This window comes from Panthera uncia (genome assembly GCF_023721935.1).
Source record: "Panthera uncia isolate 11264 chromosome B3 unlocalized genomic scaffold, Puncia_PCG_1.0 HiC_scaffold_1, whole genome shotgun sequence".
Taxonomy (NCBI): Eukaryota; Metazoa; Chordata; class Mammalia; order Carnivora; family Felidae; genus Panthera; species Panthera uncia.
In genome coordinates, this window is record NW_026057582.1 from 63,593,523 (window position 1) to 63,618,555 (window position 25,033).

The 25,033-nt window shown below is 36.8% G+C and overlaps 1 protein-coding gene across 2 annotated transcripts in view; it reads right to left on the reverse strand.

Annotated features, from left to right (window-relative positions):
• Positions 1–25,033, reverse strand: part of AKAP6 (A-kinase anchoring protein 6) — a 492,411-nt gene that overhangs the window by 146,511 nt on the left and 320,867 nt on the right. For both annotated transcript variants that reach the window (XM_049612916.1, XM_049612917.1), the window contains one exon: positions 2,334–2,482. In XM_049612916.1, the coding sequence (XP_049468873.1) occupies positions 2,334–2,482 (149 nt within the window). The remainder of the gene's footprint in view (positions 1–2,333; positions 2,483–25,033) is intronic.

Genomic DNA, 25,033 nt, shown 5'->3' on the forward strand with positions numbered 1-25,033 from the left:
TGGGAGCAGGGAGTCTTGGGGGCAGGACACCCCAGATAACCTCACCCACATGCATTCCTCAAACAATGCTTTTCTGTATGTAAAGAGAAAATAGAAAGGAGTATATGGTTTTTGTCTTTAGTATTAAATAGCTGCCTTTTCTTCAGTACGCTCTTAAATTTCTGCACAATGCACAGCCTTCAGCACCCCAAGGAGCATAAACAAAGGATATCAGGCAAGTTCACCTACTCCCACTTCACAGAACAATGCTTGTTGTTAACTAAGCAATTCCCAGGGCAAATTTATGATTTTTGAAGCCCAGAGTAAGTACTCAGGTTGGGTCCTTGGAATCTGAGGTCAGAAGCACGAGGTGCCCGCTCAGTCCCCAGGGCTTTCAGAAAACATGAAAATGTGACCTAAAGTTTGTGCTTGCATCTACGCCAAAGACTATTTAGGCACAGAGAGAAATTAAAGCACATTAAAGCCTCAAAACAGCTTATTGTTCATGCTCCAAGACCTAACCTTTTCTTTCTGATATGCTGCAATGCTTTTCTATATACATAATGTATCTGTATATAAAAAATATCTTGATAGAGAGGAACCTGGGTGGCTCAGTTGGTTAAGCGTCCGAATTTGGCTCAGGTCATGATCTCATGGTTAATGGGTTTGAGCCCCATGCTGGGCTCTGTGCTGACAGCTCAGAGCCTGGAGGCGGCTTTGGATTTTGTGTCTCCCTCTCTCTCTGCCCCTCCCCCACTTGCTTGCATGTGCGTGTGCATGCTGTCTCTCAAAAATAAACATCAAAAAAAATTTTTTTTAATATCTTGATAGAGCAACAAATTATATAGATTTGAAAATTTGAAATTTGAAAATTTGAAAATTTGAAAATTAGGAAAATTTAGTCCATTTCCTAAACAGAATTATAACCTGCATCATTTTCCTGTATTCTTAGACCTTAGGTTATATCACAAGACAGAATTTATAATCAGTACTTAATTTATCCCAAAATATCTGTAACTATATGCATTTAAAGTGTAAATGCAAACAAGTGCACAAAAAGATTTCTTTCTTCCTGCCTTTTCAGGGAATATTTTGGCTACAGTTAAACCCCATATGATGCTTATTAACATGTATGTAATGGAACTTGAGGGAACAGTTTCTCCCCCTTATTGTCTGGCACAAGTATAAAAGTGAAATAGGTTACTGTCCCCATTTTTATGAGTATACTTATTATTAAGTCATTAAAATAATGAAATAATTAAATTTAATTAGTATTCTTTTATTCTTTAATAATCACCTATAAAATAATAGAATTGAGCCAGAAAAGAAAAAAAGAAAAAAATATATATACATGCAGTATTTGCATAACTTGAAAGTCATTTGGAGGGGCGCCTGGGTGGCACAGTGGGGCGCCTGGGTGGCTCAGTTGGTTAAGCATCTGACTTCAGCTCAGGTCATGATCTAACGGTTTGTGGGTTCAAGCCCCGCGTTGGGCTCTGTGCTAACAGCTCAGAGCCTGGAGCCTGTTTCGGATTCTGTGTCTCCTCCTCTCTCTGCCCCTCCCCTGTTCATGCTCTGTCTCTCTCTGTCTCTCAATAATAAATAAGTGTTAAAAATTTTTTTTAAGTCATTTGGAAATATCTGAAAGTGTGAGTTATTTATTCAATAGTATAATTGAACATATTATATATAAACTGAATATAGTATATTTGGGTATTTAGTACAATGTAAATACAGCCATGTGTGTCAGGCTGAGGGAAGCTGTTGATGGATCACTGAATTTGTTGGGTCCTTTCACATACCATGGACAATTCTAGTGCTAGACTGTTATTCTAATTGACTTTATGTGAATGCAACTGGCTAACCCAGTGTCTATGAAGAATTATTAAATATCTATGTTTTCAGGAAAACTATGTAGTACCAAATTTCCAGTGAGATTTTGATATTTAAAAGTCCCTTGGATAGACTTTAAAATAAACGGTGAAGTTTAAAAGGGGGAAAAAAAACACTGAAAAAAATTTATGAAGAAGAAAGACCAATACTATAAGCACAACATAGTCACACAAACATTCCCAACATCACTACTTTGAAACAGAGATTGGAAGCTTGCAAAAAGGCTGTTTTGAAAAAAAATAACAAGAAAGTTTGGAAGTTCTGGGTTAGATGAGAGAGTCTGATAAATCCACACTCTTCCATTCTGGCACAAATGGAAAAGAACGTAAACGCCTACTCTACTGAGCTTCGACTGGTCTGTTAGCTAAGGAGGAAATGCCTTGCCTAACACTAACCAGTGGAGAATCATTGAAAAAGTAGAGATTAGTGAGAATAAAACAACAAAAAGAATAGCTCCCTACCCGTTGCCTCCCACTGAATGAACTTTTGACATATCAGCAAACTCTTCTTTCCTCTTGCTGCTGCTGGTATACTGCTCGCTGTACAGCTTTAGGGACATCTGCTCAACAGCATCTCTTTGTGCTTCCAGGTAGCATAGCTGAACCTCAGCCTGGAGAGAGAAACAAAGGGGAATTGCTGTTTTAATCCAGAAGGAATGCATTTCAAGTGAGGTGTAACAACTCAAAGAATGGGAATTGTTCACATCATTATACCGTTCCTTTTTGGGTTGGATTTAATGGGATCAGCTGGGCATATTACAGAATTATACTTTAGATCTGAATCTTATAAGTTCCTCCTTAAAATATGACTTGAATAAGTGAACTCTCAGAAGACTCAGTAAATATCACGAAATATCCCTGTGATCATAATACTGCATGATGAGATTTTACATAAAAATTCTGTGAAATTCCTTAATAATATTCTTCCTTATATTGCCACATATGTAACATTTATTTTTTAAAGATCTCCCTCAAACCCATACATTTTCATGGACATATATTCTGAACGTTTCTCATTATCTTCCCTGAGAAGAATAAAAGCCTAGTACAAATTCTAATGTATCTTCAATAATGACAATAGACTTCCTTTGTTACTTTTTTGGGGGGTCCCCTGTATTATTACCTTAATTTTAAAACAGACAGAATCATGATTTTGCTTACATGTTGGTTTGAATTGTTAAATCTTTCATAGTTACTTGGGGCTTACTGTAGTAAAGAGAGGTAGTAAGTTCACCATGCTGTTTTCTATCAAACCAAGGCCAAAAGAATGCTGAATAATATTTGGCATGGAAATTTATTGAATAGATGCTTTATTTATTGCAGCTGTTATGATCCCTGTGGCTTTAGGGTTCCCCAGAACACCAGATGAGACCGGGAATGCGTGCCCATGGTAGAGGGGAGGGAGAAATGCTGACTTCATGTGCACTGTGCACCAAAGGAAATCTTATTTTCTTTTGGCGTACTTCACAAAATCCATCCATGTCTGTTAACATTTCTGATAAGCCTTAAAACTGCTACTTCTTTCTAATTTAATTACATATTGTGTTAAAAACAGTTCTGGGTCAGCTGTTGGGTAGTTGCCAGAATTCTGTAATGTTTAAGAAAAGCCAAGGCAGACACGAGGACCTACTTTTTGTGAACCAATCAAGGCCTTTTGCCTGCTCTCTGGCTGTATAGACTTGACCACGGAAGAAAAACAAAACAAAACAACAATAACAACAACAACAAAAACAAAAACAGTGTTACAAAGTGGCAGCTGCTTAAAACAGCAAATCAGGACTCTGTAAATGAAACGGGTAGTTTATGAAATGTAAGATCTCTGAAGTTCGTATGTTGTTGCTTTCTACAAGCAGCTAATTATGAACGCTCTAGACTATGGAGGAGGAACTTATAAAAATGCTAAAATTACTATATTTTGATCACTGAAATTTCAGAAATCAATTAAAAGCTATAATCGATATAATGGTTCATGTGAATTTTTCTTGCCCAAACTAATTGGAAAGTAATAGTCAAAGAACTTAAAAACAATAATCCTCCCAAATGCCAACCCCTTTTATCCTTCCCCTCTTCCAAGCTGTAGGGATAATAAAGAGGTGTTCCCATACCATGTATTCTATTGGAAAACCCATTCAAATAATGTTTCTCCACCATTAGGTGCCAAGGGACATGTCTGATCCCTAGAGATTCTCATAAGTTTTTAAATATCCTAAGATAACAAGCCAGACCATCCTCATTCTGGATAATGATCTCACAAATGTGTGTCACTGGTCACAAAAAGAATCATCAAGAATGAAGTCAACTTAATGTAAACATCACTACTATAGAAAAATAACTGGAACTCATCCCTCAGAGACCCTAGGCCATTTCTGTGTACAAAGGAACACACCTCTCATATGACAGGGATACATGGAAAGGAGTTCAGAGAACAATGCGGAGAGCAACTCAAAGATAATTAGTCACCTTATGAAAATGATTGAAATGTTGTAATGTAAGACTTTTATTGCACAATATCTCACAGGCATTTGACATAGGAAACTTCCCTGCACTAACAAAGAGATGAATTAGATGGCCCAAGTCTTTCCTATCCATCTCTATTTCTCTCTCTGCTTTCAATGATTCATTCCTAAATGTGATGATAAAAATAGAACCAAAATAGCTCCTTCTGCTAAGGTTGAATGGCTGTGCCAGTCTAACTCTCTGCAGACTGGTTAAATTTTTCTCATAGTATATCTTAGTCCAAAGATAAATTTTTAGGAGGAAGATATGAAGAAAATATACTACTTTAAAAAACAGTAACACTGAATCTCTGATTAAAGGAATTTTATTTGTTAGCATTTATGATAATAGTGGATACTCTGTAAAATACTATATTTTACAAATGGTAGCTCAACTTGATTAAATAACATTACTGTTATGTTATCAACAGAATTTGGCAACTTACTCATTAAGGAAAATAAAGGAAAAAGAGGGTGCAAATACAGTGACAGATCAACTTGTTACTTCCTGGTTGCTGAAAAGCCTATGGTGCCATCAATTAGAGTAGGTGTAAAAAAACAGCAATATGGATGGATGAAACAGATGATCTGGATTTGAGTCTTTTGGTTTGAGGTAGTGGTGGAACACCCAAAAGGAGATGATCAGTAAACAAGTGGAAAAAATTAAGTCTGATATATAAACCTAGAAGCAATGGCTGACATTAGGAGAGGAAATGAGAATGCCATGGGAGAGAGTATATGATGACAGAAAAAAATATCAGTTCTCACTTATTCTACTCAAAGTCTGCATTACCCCTTAGCTGACCTAATGTGATGGATTCTCAATCACTCTCCTTCCTTCCTTCTCTACCATCACCAAATCTGTTTTACAGATGGTTCACTGATTGATTTCTGAATCAGAGCTGAGATCACTAGTTGTTGTTTCAGGGCTTAATTCTGGATTGCTTTTCTTTATTTATACTATTCTCCATGGCTTTCACTGAAATCTATATAGTAATGGCTCCTAATCTTTTCTGAGCTCCATATTATACATCCAAGCAAACACCTGACACTGCTCCTTGGATTTACTTTAGGCACAAGTATTCAAAACTGAATGCTTCATTCTCATCCTCACCACATCCCCCAAAACATTCTGCACTTACGTCCTTCCTTTCAAATAAATGGCACCGTGTGTTGCTCAGGTCAGAAAACTGAAAGTTGTCCTTAATTCCTCCCTTTACTCATTTCCCACAGCCATTTACTCTCTAAATTCCATTGATTCTTCTTCCAAAATGTCTCTCCAGTCTGTGTCCCCAATCTGCATTCCTGCTAGCCTAGTCCACGCCTTCATCACCTCTCCTCTGCAGTGCAACAGTTATCTTCTAACATTCATCTCTACTCACCCATTCCTGCCCCTCCAATCTTCCTTTATAGTGGCCTCAGTTGTTCTCATAAAAAAATAAACAAAACAAAACAAAACAAACAAAAACCCAAAAACAAACAAACAAACAAACAAACATCCCAAACTTCTATGCTCCAACACATTTGGTTCTTCAGATGTCATTTTCTAATTGTCTCTCTCATGATCCCCATGCCCTGTCATCTCTATTTTCAGTTCTTTAAACAACTCTTTCCAATCTCAGGGCCTTTGCACATATTGTTCTCTTTCTCTGGAACACTCTCTTACTAATGTCTTCTCATCCTTCACTTCTCAGTTGACATTTTATCTCTCGAAAGGCCTTCCCTGATCACCCTATCAAAGGTATATTCATTCTATTTTTTTTTTCTCCTTTGGAACAGTATTAATTTCTTTTACAGAATATATCACAATTTAAAAATTCTCATATTTACTTGTTTATACTCTGTCTCTGTCTCCAGATTCTAAGCTCCATAATGGAACTGGGTCTGTCTATCTCCTTTGTTATTTTGTACTCCCAGCACCTTGGCAGAATATGATAGGGGCTCAGTAAATAACTGTTGAATAAATGAATTATACATTCATCCATCTATCCACTTATTACTCATATGTACATTGAGCCTTCAACATGTGTCAGGAACTGCACCCGGGACTATGTGTACGACGAGGGAAAAACAGTCCCTTTGGAGAAGGAAAGAGCTATGCCAACAGATAGCCTCAAGTGTGCTGTGTAAAATGAATGTGGGGAGGATTGGAATTAAAAAAAAAACAAACAACTAATTGTCTGAAAATGAGGAATGGGCAGTAAAAGCCTAGGAGAGGTGTCATTTGAGCCAGATCTGGGAGGATGGGTATGATTTTGTCAGGTGAAGAAGCAGATAGATTCTTTATAGGCAGTGACTTGTTTGTTCAAAGGCCTAGAGTCATGAAAGGATATGGCATGTTCAGAGAGGGGGCTGGAGCTTTGGGGCATTTAGATGAAAAGTCTTACAGAGAAGAGGATGTCAGGTTAGAGAATTTGGATGCTATCCAACAACATGACAACAGAAGATGCCACTGTTTCTGTAATGGCCTTAATCTTCCTCCATCTCCCCTTTTCTCTCATGGCAAGGGAGTCATCTGATGGATTAGTCCAAATATGCTCATAAAGCACTTACCTCCTGATGTACTTTGAGAATACTGCATTGAGAAGGAATCAAGTTTCCATCAGGCCAGAAGGCCAGTGTCCCAAATAAATGCCTAAGAGATTCTAGTAACTTGTACCTCTAGTAAACCTTTAACATAATATGGACTGAGATCCTCCCACCCCCAATTCATATGTTGGAGTCCTAACACCCAATATGACCATATTTGGAGATAGTCTTTAAGGAGGGAATTAAGATTAAATGAGGTCACAAGGGTGGGGCCCTAATCCAATAGGAATGGTGTCTTTATAAGAAGATGAAAAGTAGGGACAAAGAGAAAAGGCCATGTGAGGACACAGCGAGAAGATGGACGTCTCCAAGCTAAAGAGCGATGCCTTACAAGAAACCAAACCTGCCAACATCTTGATTTGGAATTTTTAGCTTCCACAACTGTGAGAAATACATTTCTGCTGTTTAAGCCACCAGTCTGTGGTATTTTGTTATTGCCACCCTAGCAGACTAATACACATAATAAAGTTAGAAACGCTGCCTTCCCATCTGAGGTTGAATATAATTCCTTTGCATTCCTTCGCTATTCCTAATAACACCTTTGTGCCTTTGTTTTATAAGCACCTAGAACCTAAGTCACAAGGGATACACCTCTTCAAATTTAGACTACACATTAATAACTTAATCAGAATATAAGGCACAGTGTGTTAAAATAGTTTACTTAAATTTGGCTTCATGTGTAGTGATCCAAATTCAATAATCTTCTTTTAGGGCCTGAATAATTACTCAACCATACAGTTCCCCTTGATACTGAATCGAATAACAATATAGCTAACCCATGATAAATTTGCGGGAAGGGTTAAATTTCTTAACAATCTTTTTTTTTCAATATATGAAATTTATTGTCAAATTGGTTTCCATACAACACCCAGGGCTCATCCCAAAAGGTGCCCTCCTCTACCCATCACCCACCCTCCCCTCCCTCCCATCCCCCATCAACCCTCAGTTTGTTCTCAGTTTTTAACAGTCTCTTATGCTTTGGCTCTCTCTCACTCTAACCTCCTTTTTTTTTTTCTTTCCCCTCCCCCATGGGTTTCTGTTAAGTTTCTCAGAATCCACATAAGAGTGAAAACATATGGTATCTGTCTTTCTCTGTATGGCTTATTTCACTTAGCATCACACTCTCCAGTTCCATCCACGTTGCTACAAAGGGCCATATTTCATTCTTTCTCATTGCCATGTAGTACTCCATTGTGTCCTAACAATCTTTAATGATTAAACACATAATCACTTTTATAATTACATATAGACATATCCCTTTTCCTTGCCTTAAAAAGCACTGATTTAGTCAAGAAATATCAATTATTTCATCATTGCTGCATGTCCCAGCACCCTTTGCTGGGTTAAGTATCCTGAGAATGTTAAAATTAATTTCACTATTTCTTAACTCATGCTATTAGAAGTCTGCCCACTCATTCATACTGTATTTCATAGCTTCCCACCACAACTACCTGCCTTCTTACATCTGGGTCCACATCCTCTTCCTTCCCTCCTGTTTCTGTGGAAACAGTCCTTTTTCCTTTCTAAGTCTGGTCCCCTTCACCTGTGCACCAGATCTCCTCTTATCTACATAAAGATTGTCACCTCTGTGGTAAATCACCCTTCTTTCCTGCATAAAGTTTTTTTCTCTCTTCTGTATTATTCTCATCAGCACATCAGCCAGAAAAAAATGCTGTTGCTTTTCCCTTGCTGAGAAAAAAAAAAAAAAAAGAAAGAAAGAAAAGGAAAAATAATCCTTATATACCAATTGACACTAATCTATCCCCTGGCCAAAGCCCCATTTCTCTGTTCTCCATTATTGCAAAGTCACTTTTATACTATATAGATATACACTATCTATTCACTATGTCCAATTCCTCTCTTATTTTCTCTTGAACACACTCCATTCAGGGTTTTGTCCACATTCCCCATGCCAACAGTTAGTCCTCAGTCCTCAACCTATACTGACCTGCTCCAGCAGGGCTAGTAGGCATGCTCTAGGGGCACTTGGCCTTATTTGCATGACAGCTCAGTCCCTAACCTCTCAGGTCTTTGCAAAAATGTCATCTTCTCATTCAGGTCTTCTCTGATCTCCTACTTAAAAATTCAGCTTACACCCACCCCCCACATCCTTATACTCTTTCATATATATTTACCATATCTAGCCAAAATATGTTACTTATTTTGTATTGTCCATCTTCCTCCAGTGGATTAGAAGCCCCATGAGGGCAGGGACTTTGTCTATATGCTTGTTGCAGTACCAACAGCACCTAGCACAGCATAGGGTATATCACAGGTACTCTATAAAAATTGGCTGAATAAATTTTACTGAGTTTGAAAATTTGAAACAGTTTAAAATGTACAAAGAAATAAAATAGATTGTTTGAAGGCTGCAGCCTCAGCTTGATTTCTGAAACCGTTGGCATCATTCTCACTTAAAAAGGAGATTCTTTTCTTTCACAAAAGAAAATTATTGAAATATATAACTTACTTACTTTTCTCTAAGAAGAAAAGAAGAAAAGGAAAGCTTTAATTCAGGAATCACTTGATAATGTTTTATTCAGCTAACAGAGTGATCTTATACGTCATACACTATATTAGAAACTAATGACGGCAGTCACACACACATAGAATAAAAACTTGAGCTATTTTCTTCATGTGGTTATCTTCACAATGCGTTTCAAAACAAGTTTTAAGTCTTTAAGTCTTCTGGGTAGGAACTTGTTTTAGCTTAATAAAATCTGATTTCTCATTTTAAAGAAAAAGAGTATTTGAGCTTTTGGAGGAGACATTAACAATGCCATAGTTTGTTTTTGGAAGAGTCCACAGTTGCTCAGGAAGATCCTTTAATATAATGTGGGGGGGGGGGGGTAAAAAAGAGAGAAGATAGTACTTTTTCTGGCAATAATTTTGTCATTTGGAAATATATTTCTACTTTTACTACACAGACTTTTTTAACCTTTGATGCAGTAAATGTAAGCACATGCCTTCTTCTCCTCCTTATATAAATATTTACTATGACTTCTCTTTTTCTTCCCCATTGTATCCCTCTCATGCAACTAGCCGAGACTGCCTCTTCTTCTGGAAGCACCTACAGGTCTCAAGACCCCACAGTCCTGACAAGGACTTCCAGGGTTTATTAGAATCTACACTGTAAATCTCCATAATTTTGTTTGGTAGAGCTCCCCACACTCACTCCAGGATTTAGAGTTATCATTTTACAGTATTCCTGGGTTTTTTTCCCTCAAGATTCTAGTTATTTGGGGGCATTTTTGCTTTTGTTGTCATTGTAGGTGGTTCATAATTTCCTAAAATAACTCACCTCTGGAACTGAATTCAAAGTGCATCTCCTTTGAGGAGGGTTTGAGATGACAGTATAGAAGAATCCTGAACTCACCTTCTCCCATGAACACAACAAATATACAGCTACATATGGAACAATTCTATCTGAAAAGGACCTGAAAGGTAGCTGAACAGCACCTCCCCAGCAAAGAATAAACTGCAATGGAGAGATGGGTCCTAAAGCGTCTGGCCTCAAAAACCAATAGGACTTACTTCTAGGAAAACTATAGGGATATAGGGAATGTAAAATCTGCCCTTAAAGGGCTCATGCACAGACCCAGTAGCCTAGGGACCCTGCACAAAAGCACAGTTTAAAATGCACCTATCATAAATGAAGGACACTCATTTGTTAATATTAAAGTATCTACCAGAAAGTCAGGAGCCTGTTGGAATTCTCTCTCTGAGGACAAATGCACTGGTGGGAGCCATTTTTGCATTCTGCTTCTGTCTTGTTGGTGTTGGCCCCATGAGACATTTTCACATTACCTCCTAGTAATGGAGGTAGCTCCATTACTGCTAGCTCTGGTGGGAGTGCCTACATCTAGGAGTTGCAGCCATGCCCCACTATACCCTTGCTAGGTTGGCTGAACACACTGCCCCCACACACCACAGCCATAATCCCTCAGGCATCATAGCAGGACTACCTGAGTGCTCCCCCAACCCCGCATCTCCAAGCCTTACTCCCCTCCTCTCCACAGTAGCTGGTGGGAACATGCAACCCATACCGTGGATGTTCCTTGAACATCTGCCTCTGGTAGTCAGGGGGATTGTATTTCCGGTTCCCAAAGGTCTGAAACAATTGAGGAAATAGTCTTTGGCAGGCTACCACCCCCAGGGCACTGCACAAACACTAGACCATCACCTACAGCCATCATATAAAAAAGGCCTATTTTCTTGTCCTGGAGCTTCAGGCCTGAGGGGCAGGTTTTAGGTTTGCCCTACATCCAGAGGCAACAGAATTGCCCCCCAGGGAATATGGGTGGAAAGATATAATATTTTCATCCTTCTTTGGCCTCACCACAGCTAGCTGATACCTCCCAGAAAGGTGCTTATACACACATCAAAAGCCACAATATTACAACTATTGTCCAATAGATACCTCCAGATCTCCTGATCTAGAAGTCAGCAGGGTTTATGATTGTAGACCCACAAGACTGTAGATATTTAAATACCTTAAAAGATGCTGTCTGAAGATCTGGTTTACAATTACCCTAAAACTAGGCACTGTCTTAGATCCCTCCATTTAGAACATTGAGAGCTTTAGGCACACCCTCAACAGCAGGGAACTATCAACAACAAATCAGGCTATTTAGACAATCACAAAGGTCTGAGAAACAACCAAAAGCTAGACAGCAAGGTTGAACCATAAGTTCTATCACCTACATAAGGCCATTCCTTCAAGACTAGGACAGGCAGCTGTTTCATCTAATAGATAGAAACAAACACAAAGAGTCAAGCAAAATGAAGAGAGACAAGAATGTGTTCCCAGTTAAAAAAACAAGACAAAAGCTCAGAAAAAGACCTTAATGAAATGGATATAAATAATCTACCTGATAAAGAGCTCAAAGTAATGGTCATAAAGATGTTTAATGAATTTAGGACTATGGATGAACACAGTAAGAACTTCAACAAAGAGATAGAAAACATAAGAAAGTAACAAACAGAACTCACAGAACTGAATAATACAATAGCTGAACTAAAAAATACACTAGACAAGTTCAACATCAGACTGGAAGAACTAGAAGAAAGGATCAGTGACTTGGAAGACAAGGCAGTGGTACTCATCCAAGGAGAACAGAAAAAAAAATTTTAAGTGAAGATAGCTTAAGGGACCTGTGGGACACCAAACATCAAGAGAAAAGCATCTGCATTATAGATGGAAAAGAGAGAGAAAGAAAAAGTGGTAGAAAAGTTACTTGAAGGGGCGCCTGGGTGGCTCAGTCGGTTGAGCGCCGACTTCGGCTCAGGTCATGATCTCGCGGTCCGTGAGTTCGAGCCCCGCATCGGGCTCTGTGCTGACAGCTCAGAGCCCGGAGCCTGTTTCAGATTCTGTGTCTCCCTCTCTCTGACCCTCCCCCATTCATGCTCTGTCTCTCTCTGTCTCAAAAATAAATAAACATTAAAAAATAAATAAATAAATAAATAAATAAATTAAAAAAAAAGAAAAGTTACTTGAAGAAATAATGGTTGAAAACTTCCCTAACATAGAGAAGGAAATAGACATCCAAATCCGGGAAGCAGAGAGTTCCAAATAAAATGAACCAAAAATCTCCACACCAAGGCAGATTGAAATTAAAATGTCAAAAGTTAAAGAGAGAATACTTAAAAGCAACAGGAGAAAAACAATGGCTACATACAAAGGAGCCCCCATAAGGTTATCAGCTGATTTTTCAGCCAAAATGTTACAGGCCAGAAGGGAGTGGTATGATATGTTCAAACTGCTAAAAGGAAAAACAAACAAACAAACAAACAAACAAGAAACAAAACAAAACGAAACAAAAAACTTCAAACGAAGAACACTCTACCTGGCAAGTTTATCATTCAGAACTGAAGGAAAAATTAGGAGTTTTTCTGATAAGCAAAATTAAAGGGGTTCATCACCACTAAACTGGCCTTACAAGTAATATTAAAGGGATTTCTTTAAAATGGAAAGAAAGGCACTAACTAGTAACAAGAAAACATGTGCATGTAAAACTCTGACTAGTAAATACATGTATATTGTAAAGGTAGTATATTAACCACATGTAAAGCTATAAGAAGGTTAAAACACAAAAGTAGTAAAATTAACTATAACCATAATAATTAGTTAAGGGATACACAAAATAAAAAATGTAAACTAGGACATCAAAAACAGAACATTGAGGAGGGGAGTAAAAATGCAGACTTTTCAGAATGTGCTCAAACTTAAGATGCTATCAACTTAAAATAGACTGTAATATACATAGGATGTTACATGTGAATCTTATGGTAACTACAAAGCAGAAATCTACACTAGATACACAAAAGATAAGGAGAAAAGAATCTAAATGTAACATTAAAGAAAATCACCAAACCACAATAGAAGAAAGGAACAGAGAGAAGTACAAAATTAATAAACTGGTAATACATACATACTTGTTGACAATTATTTTAAATATAAGTGGACTAAATTTTCCAAACAAAAGGCACAGAGTGGATGAATGAATAAAAGAACGAGATTCATCTATATGTTGCATGTAAGACACTCACTTCAGATCTAAGGATACAGACAGAAACTGAAGGAAGTGCTGAAAAAAAGATGTTCTATGCAAATAGAAATAAAAAGAAAGATGGTGTTCAGGCTCTGCACTGACAGGGTGGAGCCTTCTTAGGATTCTGTCTCTCCTTCTGTCTGTCCTTACCCCACTTATGTTCTCTCTCTCTCTTTCTCAAAATAAATAAACTTTTAAAAAAATTAAAAAAAGAAAGATGGTGCTGCTATACCTATATCAGAAAAAAAATTTTTAAAGCTAAGATTGTAATAAAAGGCAAATAAAGCCATTATATAATGATAAAGGGGTCAATCCAACAAGAGGATAAAACATTTGTTAATACTTATGCACCCAACATATGAGAACTTAAATATTAAGAAACCTAAGAAAGAAATTAACAACAATAAAACAATAGTTGAGGACTTTTAATACCACCTACATCAATGGATAGGTCATCCAGACAGAAAACCAATATGGAAACATCAGCCTTAAATGATACATTAGACCAGATGGACTTAATACATATATACAGAATACTCCATCTGAAATCCAAATGCAGAATACACATTCTTCTCTAATGCACAGGAACATTCTCCAAGATAGATCATATGTTAGCCCACAAAACAAGTCTCAACAAATTTAAGAAAACTGACATCATATCAAGCACCTTTTCTGACCATAACAGTATGAAAATAGAAATGCATTACAGGAAGAAATCTAGAAAAATCAAAATATGCACAGATTAAACAACATCCTACTGAAAAACTAATGGTTCAACAAAAACAACAACAACAAAAAAATCAAAGGAGAGTTCAAAAAACACCTGGTGACAAATGAAAATGGAAATACAACCATACCAAATTCTATGGGATGCAGCAAAAGCAATTTTAAGACAGAAGTTTATAACAGTACAGGCGTACCTCAATAAACAGGCAAAAAGAATCTCAAATAAACAATCTAACTCTATAACTAAAGGAACTAGAAAAAAGGAGAACAAGCAAAAATCAAAGCTAGCAGGAGGAAGCAATCTACAGATTCAGTGTAATCCCTATCAAAATTCCAATGGCATTTTTCACAGAACAAAAACAAATAATTGTGAAATCTGTATGGCACCACGAAAGAGCGCAAATAACCAAAGTAATCTGCAGAAAGAAAAACAAAGCTAGAGGTATCACATTCTCTGGTTTCAAACTATACAACAAAGATGTAGTAATCAAAACAGTATGATACTGCCATAAAAACAGGCAGATAATCAATGGGACAGAATAGAGATCCCAGATATAAACCCACATATATATGATCAGCTGGTTGTTGACAATAGAGGCAAGGACATACAATGGGGAAAAAACAATCTCTTTAATAAACTGGTGTTGGGAAAACTGTACAGCCACACGTAAAAGAGTGAAAGTAGACCACTATTTTATACCAATCACAAAAATTAATTCGAATGAATTAAAGATTTGAATGTAAGTCCTGAAACCATAAAACTCCCAGAGGAAAACATGTGGTAAACTCCTTGACATTGGTCTTAGCAATGTTTTGTTTTGTATTGTTTGGAATATGACTCCAAAGGTAAGGGAAATAAAAGCAAAAATTTAAAAATTGGACTACATCGAAATAAAAAGTTTCTGCATAACAAAGGAAACCATCAACAAAATTAAAAGGCAACCTACTGAATAGGAGAGGTTATTTGCAAATCACATATCCAATAAGGGGGTTATATCCAAAACAGATAAAGAGCTCATACAACTCAACAATAAAAGCAAAAAACCCAATTAAAAAATGGTCAGAGGATCTGAATAGACATTTTTCCAAAGAGGACACACAGACAGCCAAAAGGCATATGAAAATATGCTCAACATCACTGATTATTAAGGAAACGAAAATCAAAACCAGAATGAGACATCAGCTTACACCTTGTTGGACAAGATAAGAAACAACAAGTGTTGGAGGAGATGTGCGGAAAAGGGAAGCCTCATACACTGCTGGTGAAAATGTGAATTGGGGCAGCCATTATGGAAAACAGTATGGATATTTCTCAAAAAAATTAATAATAAAACTACCATATGATCCAGAAATTCTGCTTCTGGATATTTATCCAAATAATACAAAAACACTAATTCGAAAAGATATATGCACGCCTGTGTTCATTGTAGCTTTATTTACAGTAGCCAAGATATGAAAACAACCTAAGTGTTCATCAATAGATGAATGGATAATGATGATGTGGAATATATATATACATGGAATACTACTCACCCATAAAAATTAATGAAATCTTGCCTCTTGTGACAACACGGATAGACCTTGAGGGATTATGCAAGGGAATTAAGCCAGACAAAGACAAAAACCATATGATTTCACTTACATGTGGAATCTAAAGAACAAAACAAAACAAAAGCAAGCCCATAGGTAGAGAACAGATTGGTGGTTACCAGATGGGAAGGGGGCTTTGGGGTGGGTGAAGTGGATAAAGGGATGCAATTGTATGATGATGGATGGTCAGTAGACTTACAGTGGTGATCACTTTGTAGTGTATACAAATATCAAAGTATATCACTGCATGCCAGAAACCTATCTAATGTTATACCAATTTTACCTCAATGACAAAAAAAGTTCATTTCCCCTGTGCAGAAATGAACTCTCTAAATATGTTTATTATTAGCTACATTCTGGCTAAGTACAAATAACATTTGGCATCACAGTGGATCAGAATCTCACATTTTTAAGTCCTGTGTGCATGACTAAGTGGAATAGCAAAGCCTCCTTCTCCTACAGAGTTGGAGCAGAGAATCACAGGATTACGGAGCAACGTATTTTCTGTAGTAAAATTGATTAAGGGCCTTCATTTATTCATGTGACAAATATATCTTGCCAGTCTTAAGTGTAAGATATCGTGCAAGTTACAAATCTGGGTCAGACATGGTCCCTGCCTTCAGGAAACGTAGAACTTAGAATTACAGAAAAATTGTACTGCATAATAGGAGCTAAAATATTCATCCAAGGATAAAACTAATATTATACTTCAAAAATGTTGACAAAGAGACAGTAAGTTAGTTAGAATGTTCTTTTGAACATTATTCTTGGATAAGAGAGTTATAAAAGTATTTAAAAACATAAATATTTTTCCATTGTTAAGAATGAAATATACATCAAGTATTTAATAAGTGACTCAAAGCTACCTCAATATTATACTCAGAAAAGACTACTGTATATACTAATCTTTTACATTAGGATACAAAAACTCCTATGACCATACTGGCAGCTCCAGAAAACCAAGCCTTAGGTTCCCAAGGTTTATTTATATTTCATTCATGGATATATGGATAATCAAATCAGACAAAAGATAACTGATTTAAGTGAAAAATATTGTATTTATATCCTTCAAAAGTCATCTTTATTTCTATTGACTTGATGCTGTTTGTAAGCCATTAAAAACATTCATGATAATCTTTAGAAAATTCAATTTTAAAGCTATGTCTTTAATGATATTTGTTAAATGGTGAGCATTTAAACAAAGTGGACAAATTAACATGAATGCTAATTTCATTATTTATTCTGCATTTGTGTGTAAAGAAAAATGCCTTCCTCCTCCATTTTAATGATAGATGAGTTGTTTATTAAAAACAACACCACCACCTCCACCTAACAAATATAAAGAACAAATACATCACGCAACTGCATTTGTGGAGAGCCTCACCCACCACCATCCTCCTCTTTATAATGCAAGTAGTTAAAATCATTAAAAATTCAGCATTTTATGTCATGAGCTATGGTGGGAAGGGAGTGTGATTACACTGTGTGGACTGGAGGGGATGATTAGAATTTCGATGTTTCTCCATTACTGTTTCCTTAGCAAATCTCTGCACAATGACACAGGCATCAAGTCTGTGTTTATATTCTATGGCTGCACCTTGTTCCCATCTTCCAAATTCCACTACAGCAAATCCTTATTTACTTTCTGGCAGAAACTAAAAATTAAAGATGTATAATGTGAAGATACAATCTTAGCTTCTCTTGCCCTGCAGGACTGGCAGTTCCTTCCCAAGTACAATTATGCTGGCAAATGCTGCTATTAACTCTATGGCTACAACATGCTCCCCAGTTCCTTTGAAATTCTATAAAATAGTTGTCCTTAGATGGTGATAGAGAGGAAGGAATGAAGCAGGAACAACAAGAATTACTTTACATACTAATAATAACAATTTAGTTATCAAAACAGAACTGAACAAGTGTGCCTTTATACTGTTCTTTTAAAAATTTAGCCTCCTAGGGTTCTAATAATCAGGGCCTATGGTTCAGGAATGCACGGTAGCACTCAGCTCAGTGCCTATATCCTCATTTCAAAGAGAATCATTCAAACCGACATCCACCCTGTCAAGAATCTCGACTTTGAGCTGCTAATGTAGAATAAAAATCAATATAAATTTTGATCATTTGATGAATATTTACTTCTTTCTTTAGTGTTTGGGGAGTTAGAATTGAAAAGTGCTGAATCAAGTCATTTTATTTTTTTGTGTTTGTGCCAACACCAATTTACTACCCTCCAGAAAGTTCCTGAACAAGACGTCTCAGGTGGCACGCATGTTGGTTTTTCCTGTCAATCATAACTGTATGTCAGTAGGGAACCATAATCATTTCCCTTTCATACTCTTAGTGTTCCAAAAAGGAATATTTTCATTACTTTCCTGGAAGAGGTAAACTTTCTCATTTAGACACACTATTGTAAGCCTGGGTGTCTCTTGTTTTTGGCATTCAGCTGAGCCTAAATTGATACAATCTATTAAAAGTTAAACACTTTATCTGAGGCTCCAAGGGTCGTGCACAATAAATAGAGTTTACAAATGGATTCTTCTATAAGCAACATTCAGCATCACCCCCAAGACAAAGAGCTTTTATAGAAACTTCCATCTTCGTCCATATGTTTTCTGAAAAATAGCAAAAAATATCAGCTGGCTGCTCTAATCAGCAGAATGACTTCACAATAAAAACTTTACAGTTTTTTTAATAAATGAAAAGAAAATGCACTACAGACAAGTGACTCTAAATGAATGTGGCAATTAAAACATGATTCTAGTGTAAGGCTAGTTCTAGGAGTAGAGCACATGCCACCATTTTTATTATGATATATATATATATATATATATATATATATATATATATATATATATATATAAAACTATTCTTACTTACTATTCTTACTATTCTTGCAGAATGTTTCCATAGTGATTTTTAGAAGAATGATCTTTCCCAATTTGAAGAAGGCTAAACTAATTGCAAGCACCAGAATGGTAAGCTATTATCATAAACACACACACACAGACACACACACACACACACACACACACACACACACATTTGACATAATGGCAGAAGATTCAATACTAAGGAAACATTATTGATGGCTCCTTATAAATTAAATAAAAATGGCAGCATCTGCCTCTCCCAAGGATGATATAGCCCTGGACAATCACTAGATATTATGTAGACAGATGTTTTAAATAAAATAAGTATTTAGATTGCTAGATACCTTGCTATATATGAAGGCAATTATAGGATGTCTTTGTTAAATTACATTTTTCATTTTTGTGAGGGGAAAAAGAATTGTCCTGGAAACAGTACCGACAGGAAATGATCCTATATCTAAAACAGCTGGAGACTGTAACTAATATAAATTTACTTGAAAATAAAAATGCTGTGTGTCTCTGGAGACATGCAGCAACGTGCCATAAAAACAGATGAGAATATAGAAGTATTTAAAAGGATGGAAAATAGCATTTAATCTGGATATTATATTGAGATGTGGTTCACTGATAAATGAGAAATAAAGATGAAAAAAAGAAAGAGAATCAGAAGAGTTGTTTTAAAACTTATAATATTTTATTTAAAACCATATTTATAGGGAATATGAAAATATTTTTCCAGAAAAAACCCTCTGCTTTTCAATATATTGCTTATTAATCAATTTACTAAAGTTATAATAAAAATATAAAGGTGATAACAGTGTTTAGTTGGGAAATTCTAATGGAAGCCAAGAATACTCACTTCCTCTGTGTAAGACAACCCCAAATGTTGGATAAGAATACTCCATTAAATTTCAAAGCCATATGTAACAGCCTCCACACAAAAGCTCCCATTATCTTTGTCCATCCCCTTATCCCTACTTTGGTTAGCTATTGAATTAAAAAAGACTTCAATATATTAATTCATAGTAAATATTCACAGGCATTAACATCTTAACATGGTAGTTATCTCCAAGCTCATAAATTTCAATATTCTTCATTTAAACACTGAAATGCATAAATCTACAAGATAACTTTAGGAAAGACTGGATGAAAATCTACTTTCACAGTAGAGAGCCTGAAAAAGACACCCAAGTCTTGAATGTCCACCTCTTTCGTCTGTGCCTAAGACCTATCCTGGCCCTGTTCCTGGTGATCTGGGTATCAGGCAGGAGGAGGTCATGTGAAGCTGGAATTTCCTATGTGGCCCTAATGTGCATAGCCAGGGAAGATTGCAGAGCCTTAGAAGTTACCTTACGCATGTCAACCAAAAGGGAGACCCAATAGGAGGAAAGTGGGATGACAAGAATAGGGACAGGGAAGAGCAAATATAAAAAGCAAATAAGGATGAGTGTGAAGAATGGTTGTCACAATTGTGCCCACAGAACCCAAAATGAAATGTTCTTTAAAAAAATCTTGACTTCAATAATTCTTTTGTAGGCTGAAGTTTCAATACCCTCAAAAATGAAACTCTAGAACTCAAACTAAAACTCAAAACATATTTGCTATAGATTGAATATTTGTGCCCCCCCATTCATATGTTGAAACTTGATCCCCAACGTGATAGTATTAGGAGGTGGGGTCTCTGGTAGGTGATTAGGTCATGAGCCCTCATGAATGGGATTAGAACAGAACTCCCTTGCTCCTCTGCCATGTAAGGTCCCAGTGAACCAGCAAGTAGACTCTGAATAGACACTGAATGTACCAACATCTTGATCTTGGAACTCCCAGCCTTCAGAGCTATAAGAAATAAATGTCTCTTGTTTATAAGCCACCTGGTCTATGGTATTCTTTTAGAGAAAACCAAGCCAATTAAGACAATATACACTAATTATTTCCTCCTTTCTACAAGTTCCCCCAAATTAAGTAGCCACTGGTGCTATTTTCTGGTAGATCTGTCTCACAAACACACTTGCACGAAACTCTGTAACAGTGATTCCTATACATTCATACCATCTTTATGACTACATACATCCACCATCATCACTGCTGCTTAGAGTTCATAAAGGTTGGCTTGTTTTTGTTTTTCCTGAAAATGCCCACTAGTTCATTGCTATTATATCTGGAAGAGACTGGGAAGAAAAAAAAAATACATATTTTTTTTTCCTGTCCAGTGACTTGATTCCTCCTACCCATCAGGCATAGTGCTATTCTAAGTTAAGGACAGGTTAAAAAATTATATCCTCCTGCTTTTTCACCTCCTGCTTCCTCACCTTTGCTTACCCCAATTATATATTTTTCTGCTCTTTATTTTAGGACTAGAGTGAAAAACTGAATTATTGTTATCTCTTGAACCAAAAGACTAGTTATAGAGGATTCCTAAGCATTGCTCTGTCCACAGAAAATTTCCACAAATTTCTCCATTATTATCTTATGTTTCCATTATTCTGTATCCCTCCACCACCCATACTGACAACATAAGGGTAGATATTAGATACTATGCTCAAAATCTATTTAGAGGAAAGATCTGACCTGGGCCTCAACTTGTATATTGCAGACATATCTCCCCTTGAATACCAGAATCTTCAGGGGCCTGCCTGTCTAGTCTTCACTGTCCATCACCCCTCCTGAGCAGCTCTCATCCTTGTCCACTTATTCTAGCTATGCTAGGCTTCTTTCAATTCCTTGAATGAACCTTGCTTCTTCTCATCATGAATACATTGGACATCACCTTCGTATCCCCTTTAATTCTTACTTTAAATGTTACTTCCTTCCTTGATCATCTCACCTAGGACAGGTGTCTCCTGGTATGCTCTCTCTCAGGTCTTATTTATTTCCTCCCTAATATTTACTAGCTTACAAATATATTTATTTGACTGAATAACTATTTTGCTTATTTGCATGCTTGCTTTTTCTTAATTTTTTTCCATGCCTATTTATTTTGAGAGAGAGAGAGATAGAGCATGTGCACATGTGAGCAGAAGAAGGGCACAGAGAGAGGGAGAGAATCCCAAGCAGGCTCCATGCTCAGTGCAAAGCGTGAAAAAGAGCTCAATCTCATGACCATGTGATCATGACCTGAGCTGAAATCAAGTCAGATGCTTAACCAACTGAGCCACTCATGCACTCCATGTATGCTTGCTTTTTTTCTGATCCATATCCCACTGAAATGTAAATTCCACAAAAGCAAAAACCTCATTGTTTTTATTCATAATTGCATACCGAATGCTCAGAAAATTGTATGCTGAATGAATGAGTGAATGAAGGGTGGTGAGCAGAAGTTCATGAACAATCTCAGTAGAAGGCCTGAAAAAGAAGTGATGTCCTAGTAGAAAGCAGAGATCCCTGGCAAGTGCTTGCAAATACCTCAGGTTGCCAGTCTGAGAGCCAAGATATGAATGGAGACATTCAAAGGACTTCCTGAACTGTGGCAGCATAAATACTGTTAAAAAGGGATGCTTTGACTGAGATTCTTTCAGCTTAAGAAATAGGTTTGGATTGTCTATGAATTGCAAACAAAAAAATTCCTAGGGGGTACTAAGCCTCCATGCTACACATTTTAATTTAAAGTGGTGACGTTTAATTTTAGCAGATCTCTATGACACTTTAACCCTAGTGATAAAAGACTCAGTTGAGCTCAGACATGGGGAAAATATATCACATTCCAGGCTATAGTGAGAAGCAGAATCTTTAAAGTCATTGTAGGGAAGAATAGTTGAACGACATATAACAGGATAGGAAAGTTCAAATCACGAGGAACCAACAGAAAATGAAAATGCTTAAAAAATAGTCAAACTTCCTAAGCTGAGTTTACAAATCCAAAACCCCTCTAATTAGGCTGTCAATCATCAAAGGGGAGAGGGATGGAGCACTTTACCTCTTGAAGTGCCAAGAATATTTCTTTGAATTTAATTTCTTCCATTTAGGATGGAAGTCTGAAATATTACATATCCTTAAACTGAATCTATTCTGTGGGTGACTGTCAAGATATAAACAACAGTTATACTTACAGACATTATTAGAGCTGCTTTTCGTCATACAGAATGGCTTTAGACCCAATGATTTTAAGGTTCTTGTTTCCCATTTAACAATGTATGCCCTGTACTATATCTAGGCTAGAAGAATTAATTATTCCTTGCAATTCTTGATGTGACAGCCTCTAGTAGCTTGTCTTATCTTTGACATGATATGTTAAATTAAGCTGGGAAACTACATAATGAAAGTTGTAATAAGTATCAAAAACAAGAGTTAAGTAGCCTCAAAGTAAGAGCGTGAGATCCTAGGCTTTGAATTTTCAGCAGCATTTCAGTTGTTCAGGTATTTTGCTTATGTGCTGTAGCTTATACAGTAAAAGTTGACCATGTAAAAGTTAATATCTGGAGGTATAAATATCAAGATTTCAAGAAAGAACCAAGAAGGAAGGAGTTCTGTGCTTGGGAGAAAGATATGTGGGCTGCATGGGATTTTTCATAGTTACAGGCAATTGAACCAATTCTTACTATGAAGTGACATTAAAACTTTGTTGGTGGGGCGGTTGGGTGGCTCAGTTGGTTGAGCGTCCGACTTCGGCTGAGGTCACGATCTCGCGGTCCATGAGTTCGAGCCCTGCATCGGGCTCTGTACTGACAGCTCAGAGGCTGGAGCCTGTTTGGGATTCTGTTTATGTCTCTCTCTCTGCCCCTCCCCCACTCATGCTTTGTCTCTCTGTCAAAAATAAATAAACATTAAGAAAAATTTTAAAGAAACTTAAAAAAAAAACTTTGTTGGTGATCTGCTGTTGCATGTAAGAAATATCACAGAAGTACCTAGTGCCTGGTATTCTAGTCATTATACCCTTTACTAGCCAGTTGGTTCAACATCCAACTGACCAGCAATATGATTACATTCTCCTTATGATGGCCCACATGAGAAAAGGCCTCTCTGCGAAGCTTCCTCTGGCACATCTGTCATATCACTGTCTGGTTTAAAAATAAAATAATAACAACAAAGAATAAAAGCCTTTTCATGGTTGCCATTTTCTTTAGAATAGAATTCGAATGTCTTAGAACACTATTTAAACACTGTTCATTGGTAGATCCCAGTCCACCTTCCTCTGTACCCTCTGTGACTTCCTTTTCTAACATATAGCAAACCCCACATATACTCACATTAGACTGAACCATGTCCTCCCAGGTACACAACCTTTCCACCTCTGCTTCTTCACAAGCTTTCTCCGTCTCTGCAACTCCACATCCCACACATTCCAACAGACCCAATAACCTTCCCCCTCACCTGAATTTCCTCAACATATGATACGCCCTTCTATTATAAAACATGTATCTCTTCCCACCTTTAGATATTCCTGACTCCTCTATCCTATTAGATTTTAAGCTCCCCAAGAATAGGACATAAGCCAGATTTATTTTGATATCGCAGGTTCCTGGCACATGGCAGATACTTAGTAAGTACTTGCTAAATGAATGAATGAGGCAAAGAGACAGTCTGGTACAGCTTGTTTCCTTATAAAAATAGCCGAACATATCATTTAAAAATCCTTTTACAAATTTGGAGCAGGAAAAGAATAAAGTGAGCCTGGGACATCTTGTGCCAGAAAGCAAAGCATTCATTGACTAATGGGATCTGTCAAAAGGGTACAGAAGTCATCAAGATGAGGCTCCTTTTTGGAAAGTTTGAGACAATCTAAGCATCCTAAGAAGAATTATTCTAATTGATTGTAGCATATTGAATAAAATCAATCAATCTATAATTTTACTCAAAAAAGAGAATGAAAAAAGGAGTGTCACTACTGAAGGTGACTATTACAGCAACTCCTTACCTCAAAATTTGGTAAGGAAAGAAGAAAGAGGAACTGTAGTTCATCTGAAGTTGAAAAGGAAGATTTATAGACAAATAATGCCTGGTAAAAAAATGTGAAAGAAACAATAGAATTAGAAAACTACCATTTTACAAAGAAATAATTGATTCCAGAAAGACTCATCAATGGATTCTAAAATCATTAAGCAAACTTTTCATGGTGAACTGAATATTAACACGATGTCAAAGCACTGCCCTATAGATTACCTGCTAATGACAAGGGAAATCTATGTATGTAGCTGTCACCACGTTAGCATCGCAAGTAAGGGACAACCTGACTTAATGAGATGCCATAGAAAGTACACTTGCCAAAATGTTTAACCTTATTCCAAGCAAGCATCAGGACAAAACTTACAGTTTCCAGGAAATAGGGGGCAGAGAAAAAAGTTACAAGACACTGTGAGGAATCAATCAGACAAATCTAGAACATAAAACATTTCACATGACAATTC